General features: G+C 43.5%; 2 protein-coding genes across 9 annotated transcripts in view; both read right to left on the bottom strand.

The window, feature by feature from the left end:
* Positions 1-606: 606 nt before the first annotated feature.
* BBS10 (Bardet-Biedl syndrome 10) lies at positions 607-2,941 on the bottom strand. Its single transcript, XM_080633136.1, has 2 exons — positions 2,655-2,941; positions 607-2,586 (listed from the first exon to the last, which is right to left on the bottom strand). The coding sequence occupies exons 1-2, from the start codon at positions 2,837-2,839 to the stop codon at positions 636-638; spliced, it is 2,136 nt and encodes a 711-aa protein (XP_080489262.1). The 5' UTR covers positions 2,840-2,941; the 3' UTR covers positions 607-635.
* Positions 2,942-2,987: 46 nt separating this feature from the next.
* OSBPL8 (oxysterol binding protein like 8) overlaps positions 2,988-9,088 on the bottom strand; it is a 94,531-nt gene continuing 88,430 nt past the window's right edge. For 6 of the 8 annotated variants that reach the window (XM_080633068.1, XM_080633073.1, XM_080633067.1 and 3 more), the window contains 4 exons: positions 8,624-8,711; positions 8,125-8,227; positions 7,439-7,544; positions 2,989-7,184 (listed from right to left, as the gene is read on the bottom strand). In XM_080633068.1, coding sequence (XP_080489194.1) covers positions 7,049-7,184; positions 7,439-7,544; positions 8,125-8,227; positions 8,624-8,711 — 433 coding nt within the window. In that variant the 3' untranslated portion in view covers positions 2,989-7,048. Of the gene's footprint in view, positions 7,185-7,438; positions 7,545-8,124; positions 8,228-8,623; positions 8,712-9,088 lie in introns of all 8 variants that reach the window. The other 2 variants (XM_080633070.1, XM_080633071.1) reach the window with 1 other exon arrangement.

Genomic DNA, 9,088 nt, shown 5'->3' with positions numbered 1-9,088 from the left:
GAACTGAAAAATCACCTCAGGTTTTTCACACAAAACTGCATTATGCAAACTTTCACGCAGTCTTTGATAGTAACACCACAACTCATCCCAGCATAGTTGAAATTAATAGCTGTACTAAGTAATGTCACACAAACTAATTTGCCAGAGCAAATGCCAGCCAATCACAATATGAAATTATTCTTATCTCCAGTGATCTGAATGAAGCAAACTCAATGAAGGATACAAATGCTGCATCTTCTGTCAGATGAGAAAATTCTTCACTGGGATAATGCTGCAGTGGCCTACCTCTGCCTGTCCTACACTGAACAGACCAACAACAGTTCTATTTTTCCCATTACATTTGAAACCACAATATATACAAAAATAGTTTTATTTAAAGTAACATTCAATCCAGCCTATTGCAAAGGCTAAAAAGTCCCCCCTCGCTTAGAACTTGCAAGCGCACAACCCAGTTTTCCACAAATCTCAGCTGGTGAGCCTTTCTCTTCCTTTTCTTCTTAGAAGAAAGAAGCATGTTAGGTCTCTGGGTCTAAAAAGGTATCTTTCATTCTCTAGCACTGACTTTTGAGACGCAACCTTTTGACAAGATGGCACAGGAAAAAAATATAATGAAAAACATTCTTTATTAAGAGATTTCAGAAGTCATTCTCTGAGTCATAATCCTCAGCTTTTTGCAGCGGCCGCTTAACACCAATTATTAAATCTATGGAGAGCAGCTCTGTAACACAATGAAGAACTGAGATGACTAAGTGGTATTTGCAATACACTGATTCTAAGCTTTTCCCATTCATAGGCAGTGGCTCATTTTTTCTGAGTGCATTTATGGCTCCGAGATAGAATTTGTTAAAGCTGTTTCGTTCTGTTGTCCCGTACAAGGACTTGGGAATACTTAGCAGAGCATCAGCAACTATATTAGACACAACAGCTACCTCTGACTGCTGAAACTGTTTTGCATAGTACTGAATATAATAATGTAACAGGACTTCAAAGTAACCTCCTGCTGGCAAAACTGATCCTGCTTTTATGAGGGAGCCAGAATAATTCTGTGCAGTACTTACACAACTCTTTCTATGTTTTAATGGGACTACATTGCAACTGGTTTTCTCTAGGTCTTTGCCAACATCTAGGCTTTCACACGCAGTGCCTGCATTAGCATTACATGCTAATACAGCAGTGCTCTGATGCTTTTGACTGTCCACAACTGAATCACTTTTATGGTTCTCGGGCATGGCACCCAAATGCTCACATTTTGCATATGGTTTCTGTACACCTCGTGAAGAGCCACCTCCTTCAGTGGCACCACTGAATTCCTTGATGTGCAAGATGGGATTTGAGGGTATTTGCAAGTCTGTTTGCACACATATTGGATTATCACATACCTGCGAGTCTGGGTTTACAATCTGTGTCTCTGCTTGATCCCTATGTGCTTTTGATTGACCTTCAGACACCTGAGTACTGTTACAATAATTATTTTCTATTGTAAGTTGCATCTGAGTAGCTGGAAAATGCCAACTGCAAACACCTGAGGCTTCACTCTGGCTTTCACCTTCTGCTTTGTGTTCCTCCCTCTGTTCAACAGTTTTAAATAGCTGCTGCAGCATTATAAATGCCTCTTGCAAAGCTGTAGCATGTTGCTCATTAACACTATCGACTGGCCCACAAAGAATGAGACAATGGGGCTGAAAGATGCACACACTGGTGAAGCCAATGTGAGCGCATCTCTTTGAGCCCAGCAGCAACGGCTGGCAAAATGTTGCCACTGCGGTTTCCGTGATTTCTCCGTGCATGTTATCACCAAAAGGTGCACAAGGGGAGACTCCTGTAATTTCACAAATAAGGGCCATTTCTTCCGATGATAAGCACTCTACCACAGATATACCGTATAATTTCGCATAGTAAATAACTACTTCCTCCTGCTTCACGCTCGACAGTAACAGCTTAATGTTGTTGGTCTGCAGGTGTTTCATTAAGGCTTCTGTCCTCCTTGTGACCCACTGCAGGGAAGCCTGATACTGACCCTCGGAGTCGACAACAAACTCAACGCCGGGGGCCGAGAGGGCGGGTCGGAGGGGCTCAGTGACAAGCACAGCCCGCAGCTCCCCTCCTGCCGGGCAGTAGGTCGCGAAGTCCCTGCGCAATACGAGCCCGGGCAGGACCCTGGAGCTCGCCACGGGGAGGCCGGCCACGGCGGTGTGCAGCTCCGCGAACCGACGGCCAAGGAGGCGCAGCGCCTGCGAGCGGGCGGCGGCGGCCGGGGCGCAGCGGCAATAGTACTCGGAGCAAAGCCGCGCCAGGCGCCGCCGCTCGCTCGGCCCCAGCCGCCCAGCCAGGTAGGCCTCCAGCAGCGCCTCCAGGTCGGCCGCCTCAGCCTCCTCCTCCCGATCGGGCAGAAACGTCAAGAGGTGCCTCCGGAGGCCCAGCGCCACGGCCCGCTCCAGCACCTGCGCCTCGAAGGCCTGCAGCGCCCGCCGCAGGCCGCCGCCAGCCGCACACAGGCCTCGCAGCACGCCGGCCAGCAATATAACGAACGTCTTAGCGCCGTCCCCCGTCGCGGCGCGGTAGCTGCAGGCACACGCCGCCATCATCCTGCGGGTACACGGGCTGTTAGCGGGACCGCGCCCCCCGGCCCGCCCCAGCCCAGCCCCGCCCCGTACCTGGCCGTCGGCGGCTCCAGGCTGAGCGCCTCGAGCAGGCACCGCCCGTCCCGCGTGAGCACCGCTTCCCCGGTGGCCCGCACCAGCAGCGCCCGCCCGCCCCGCGGCCCCAGGGCGCCGCGCACCGCGCCCGCCAGCGCGGCCGCCTCCTGCGCCATTCGCCGACGCTCCAGCAGCCGCGCCATGGCAACCGCGGCTCTGCACCGCCCTTTCCGCCGCGCGTCACGCACACCGGGGGATGGGGAGCCGCGAAGGAGGCCGGGACCTCAGCCTGCGCCCGGCGGCCCTAGGCCGAAGAGCGGCGCATAGAGCCGAGTGGCGCGGAGGTGCGACACGACTTTATTGAGTGTGGCGGCGGCCCGCCTTAACAGTTCAAACGCCTTCAACAAACCGCGAGCCCCGGCGAAGTACAGCGCGGCAACGGCGGCAGGAACACATGGATAGGGCGGGCTCCGTGTCCTGGAGACTGACGTTCCCGCTTGGCGAAGGGAAAGGCCGGGGCAGGGCGGGGGGCAGTGCAACAGCGTCGGGCACGTTAACAGTAAAAAGCCGAAATAATTTGTCCTTGAGGGTGGTGGTTTGTTATGGCTGTTTCTATAATTTCAGCAAGTTCATTGTATCAAACGCCCCTCATCCTCCACTCCTGGCTCACCAGAGAGAAAGAATAACTTAATGTGTTTCAATAGTTGCCGTTCTCCCCCAGAGTGACTTAAGCAGGAAAGTCAGTTTTCCGACACAAAAGCCCTCACAGGACCTCGGATACTACATATGGCACAAACTTGACATACCTTCTTTACATGTCTCAGAACAGCAAGAAATCCATCAAGAAGGCACTGTTTACAATACTGGAATACCTCCTAAGTTCTCTGTGATTTGAGGATTCCCTTGAAATAACAGTAATTAAAACTTCCAGATGAACAGAATCCTCGTTATGTTATTTACACAAACAGTGGTAAAGTGGTAGCCTTTAACAAACGATACAGAACAGGATGCAAACTGTTTCATACACACCAGTCTAGTAAAATAACATTTGCCAAAGGCACAGGAGGGCAGCAAATAACAAAGAAAAAAAGGAGGAAGAAACCACCATCATTACAATTTATGGGACAACCTTTCAAACGATTCAGGAGATTTAGTTGGGGGTGCCAGGTGGGGGCACTACCAGGCTATACCCTCATTTATGTATTGTCTACTTAAAAGGAATCCACATGTGAAACACAGAACATCTGCTGCTGCTGAAACTGATCCTTGCTACATTTCACATGGCATATTTGTTTTTTGTTACCTTAGGTCATCGCTACCTAACTAAGCAGTCTGTACCTAAATGGCAAATTAACAGCTCAGAGTGCATTTGAAAAAACTCAACAAACAAATCAAACTCAACAAAAGCACATGGCAACAAGTTCTGAAAGTATTTCCTGTACAAGAAAAACCCCAAACAAGCATGGAAAAAAAGGGCTGGTTTAGACTTTAAAAACTAGGAGGAGGTCACAGCCCTCACACATCTGCAAACTGTACAACCCATTTTTATAATTATGTGCAGAGCTCAGTCTCAAGTACATAATAGTCAAGATCAGCCACAAATCATGGTTAAACAGGAGAATGGTGATGTGCTGAGGAAAAGGCTTCACACATGCCTGTGACAAAGCTGCACGGTAAAAATCAGGCAAGAGATTTCTTTGTTCTATTCACATGGGGGAACATCATACAAAACCCTGCAAAACAGGAATTCCTACGATTTCGATGCACTTTCCAGAGTATTAGTTATCTAATATAGTCCAGTAGAGATCTGCAATGTTACTTTTCCAGAAGTTTCATCATACATCCTTTGCCTTTGTGGATCATCACTAAAACAGCTTTCACAACAGAATAAAAAAATAAGTTGAAAATAAGCACAGGTGTTTTCTCTGACTCTGTTCAAGTCACTTATCTTGAGCTGAATATGAACTTCAGATATAGAGTATCTATTTAGTCTGATGTTGTCCAGCACCATGCTGCCAGCCAGCTGGCTGAGGCAAATCCAGAGTTACTACCATGCAGTCTGTGTAAAAATACATGCAGACTGTGTTATTAACTGATCTTGAATAGAAGTGATTAAAAAAAATTGGCATGAAAGGGCAGAAAGATATGTCTATTTACAAGAGAGAGAAAAGCTTGTAACTATTAGTCAAGAGTTTCAGCACCACAAATTTAGCAGTGTTTTTTTAGGGGATTGAAGTTACTGCCCAAATTCTCGCTTATTTCTTCTTGTATTACTCTCGTACAGAGTATGGTTAAAGCCTTGTTGTAATGGCTCTTAAGACAAGTAAAGCTTTGACATCTGAATGTCATAATGAATGGCCAAATTCCAGGCTGAGAATATTAATTCTGTAATATTCTGCATTCTTTATGCCATTTTATACATGGCTAATGACTTCAGTTTCTGTTTAGAGACTTAACTTGGGGACTGTACATTCACAAATTTTACCTTATCAGCTGTAGATACAAGGCAGATAGACAGAAGTCCAATCAAGTTTGGTCTTGCCCACCTATACAAGATCACTCTCGTCAAGGTACCACATGCCAGAAAATTACTCAAGACTAAATTATGCTAATATGAAGCTGTAAGAAATAAGCTGAAGTTGACTGCTTTCATCTAGCTCATACTTCGCTGTGGCTAATACCTTCACACACCTCCCCTCTCTTTTACCTTTTCCTTTGTTTAAAAAAAGAAAACAAAGGAAAAGGTAAAAGAGAGGGGAGGTGTGTGAAGGTATCAGCCACAGCGAAGTATGAGCTAGATGAACAAACAACTAAATAGTATTTTCACTAAATACTAGTGGGACTGATGCAGAACAGTTAGGGAGGCTACCCAAGAGAAGAGCAGTAACCAGGCCATAGTGAAAAGCCAAATGTGGCCCCTGAACTGTTCCACTGCCTGAGATGGATTTGATTTCTGAGCAGATCCTCTAAAAGCAAACTTGGCTGCCCTTTGCATTGTGCCGCCTGTCCACCTGTTGCCTCATCTGAGTTACTGAGAGTACCTCTACAATATTACAGCCCCTTTTTGACTTTGTATGCTTGACTGGCCTAAGGAATTCACCAGATAAACACTGGCACTAAACTTTTTTGCTTGAATTGTACAAGTTCTATACATGCATATATTTCTTCAAACAAAAATGTTAGAAACCCTGGTTTTAAATTGAAACTTGAGCTTCACATTAATAAGTATAGCTACAGCATAATGAATAGGTGCATCCGTGTGTTCTGCTAGGTAGTATAATACTGCAGTAAGGAGGCATTTAACAAAGACTTAGGGTTTCACTCTCATTTGCTTTGATATGCGTGTTGTCGGCCATCCCACAACTTCTGAAGACTTTCCCCTTGTAAACATGCACATCTTCATCTGCAAGTGAATTCATGATGGTGCCCGAATTTTGTTCTACGTCGTCTGCCTTTTGGGAGGTTCAAGTGAAGCTAGACACCAAGCACACCTCTGCATCTTCACATTTTGTTTCAAATAGAAGAAGAAAGTCTTGCAATCAGCGGTCTGCCTGCTTATAGTGACAAGGCCGTACACAACCGTAAATTCAAAGCTGTAGATCTATAAAGACTTCCAAACATACCATAAATCCTTGACATTTACAACATGTGAGAGAGTGGACTAAGACAGTACCTTCCCGGGTGCTGCACTGTTAAAAAGATGCTCTGTACAGTAGATGAAGGAATGTGTTTATGAAGAATCTGAAGTTTTAAAACTATAAAAATAAAACAGCTGGCTTACAAGCCACTGTAGTAATAATTCAGGATAAAAACTCATACTTCCAAAAACAAGTCAAGGACATTACACTGCAGAATTCCCCAAGACTTCAGCTTTTTGCTAGTTCCTAACATTCATTATCTTTGTATAATAACGTATTTGTTTGACCTTACACAAAAGTTTACTTTCAAACACTCAATGCCATTTACAAAAACTGTTGGCTACTTCAAAAGTTCCTCCTTTACAAAAATGGGAAGTTTAAATGTAACAAAGTATGCTCGTTTATCATTCTACCATAACAGGAACTGCATCCTACCTACAGGGTCTGACCTCTGAATTCTCAACTTCATCTAGTCTGTGGTGAAGATTCATCAGTACAGCGTATGACGTAATAGAAAACACAAGGCTGATGTCGTATGTCTGTGAGACAGAGGCACACACCAGGAGCAAGAGTGTACTGGCACTTACACAATTCTTACTTCAACTGGGTAGATGGGAGTATGATTCTGAACCATGGATGCTGAGGCAAAGTTCTGTAAGCTTGTTGCTACAGGGCTCTTTTAGATAATATTGCATCATTTAAGGTCTGACTTAAAATATGGTCCCCGGTAACAGTTTGATCGTTCCAGTTCAGAAAGGCCCTTGTTCACACTTCCTATTTGAACAAGAAATTAATGGTAAGCTGTAGCAGAACCACGACTGAAATGAAGACATAGTGCTTAAACTGCAAGAAATGGTAGTCCACAGGTGGTGCATTAGAAGTGACTCTGTTTCTCAGAGCCATAATGTCCCTGTAAAATAGAAAATAATATCCTGTAAATGACATTCTAGACAATTTGGCATTTTCTAGTGTGTTAGGGCTCCATATAGAAGATGGTTTTTGAGGAAAATTCTGAAACATCAATGAGCAATCAAAATTTGGGAAGGAGGATAGTTTAAAAACATCAAGGTTCTAAAGCAGAAAGATACATCCCAGCCTCCAAGGAAGAAAAGCTACAAAATTAGTATGTTCTAAGCCATTTTAAAGTGTTTAATTTAGTATTACCTTTTAATTTCTTCTTGTGTTTCCTTTATAGATTCAATGGCACTCTGCAGTTCACCAAGGTCTGCCCCTTTTTTCCTTATTCTTGTGTTATGCTTCAGAAGTTGTGCTAGAAAGATACAAAAGATGTAATTCAGAGGTGTAAGTCAAAAAAGGAACAAAGCACCAATGACAAACTAAACCAGTTGCAAAAATGAGAATAAACTTTTCTAACTAAGCTTCTACTGAAAACTCAAGCTTTATTTCAGTCACCTATAGCACAGGACAGCAAATTAAGCACTTGAAGTATCTTAAACCAGTGCGTTTTGAGCACAATGCATTCCAACACTCATAAAAATCTACCTTCTAGCAACACAATGATCTACAAATTAAAACAATTCGTCTTGTTTTAAGAAAAAAAAAGAAAAAAAAGTTTACAGACACATCTGCCCCCCAAACACACTTATGTGCAGCGCTTAAGCCCACCTATGCTACATACTGATGTTGAAAAGGACAGAACAGCTTGCAATTAACACCATGAGCTAAGCCCTTCTGCTCCTTCTGTTTTTCCAGAATGCGCTTGGATAGAACTATGATCTAAAGCGTACATTATTTCATAATATGAACATCAAGATAAGAAGTGTATGTGTGACTGCAGAACTCTGCCAAATACATTTATTACTTCTGTATGCAAATACATCTTGTCCTACCTTCACTCCCAGAGGAATCCTGGTTATCAGGCTCTGGGGATGAGAAACCACACTCTCCTTTCTTCTGGCCGGCTGGCTTTCGTTTGATTTTTGGAACACTAACCTACAATTGATAAACTTACAAATTATTTCAGAGAACCAGCACTGTAGCAAAGCAGCACATTCTAATAGTAATAGCTAAAAGCAACTTAAACCCAATAGAAGCCCAAGTTAAAATTTCTGATGTATCACCACTTTGTGCATCTTCCCATTTAAAGGAAAATACATATTAAACTGTTGAGTTCAAGTTTGGTTATTTTATATACCTATCCAATTAAGTAATTTCTACTGCTTAGGATGCAACACAGAAGTTAAAACTATGGACTGGGTAAACTACATTTTTATAGGATCACAACAGCATTTCCCATTGCTCCCAACACTTTGATGACCTTTGCACACATAATGCAATATATACAAGACCCTGGATCTTGCTGCATGCACTAACAGACCTGGAACATACCATTGGTGTCCGATGTCGAACTTTTGTCTGGATAGTCCCATCTTTTTCGAATTGGATCATATCATTCAAAGGGTCCCATGGTCTGGTACTAGACAAAGCAAATATAATTGATTAATACCACCTACAGCCCAGTCCTAACCTGAAGAGCCAAGAAAGTAAAGAAAAATAAGCTTTACATCCAACAACTCTCAGCCAGCTGGTAAGAGTACTAACTATTGAATTTACCAACAATATCAGTCTGAATTTATCTGGCTAGTGATATGTATTTGTCAAACGTGGAGAGGTTTTCTGCTTCAAAAAGAAGAAAAAAAGAAAAAAAATAAAATCCTTTGATTAATGTACAGTTATTATTTTAGAACTACAGGGAAATTGGGGGATTTAAAAACTTATTGTTATTCTGGCCTGCTTTTCTTTTTTGTTCTTTTTAGAAGATGCCTGGGAAGGAGAGGTTAAGAATCAGTCACC

Source organism: Psittacula echo (assembly GCF_963264785.1).
Source record: "Psittacula echo genome assembly, chromosome: 1".
Classification (NCBI taxonomy): domain Eukaryota; kingdom Metazoa; phylum Chordata; class Aves; order Psittaciformes; family Psittacidae; genus Psittacula; species Psittacula echo.
This window is presented reverse-complemented; position numbering and strand designations above follow the sequence as displayed.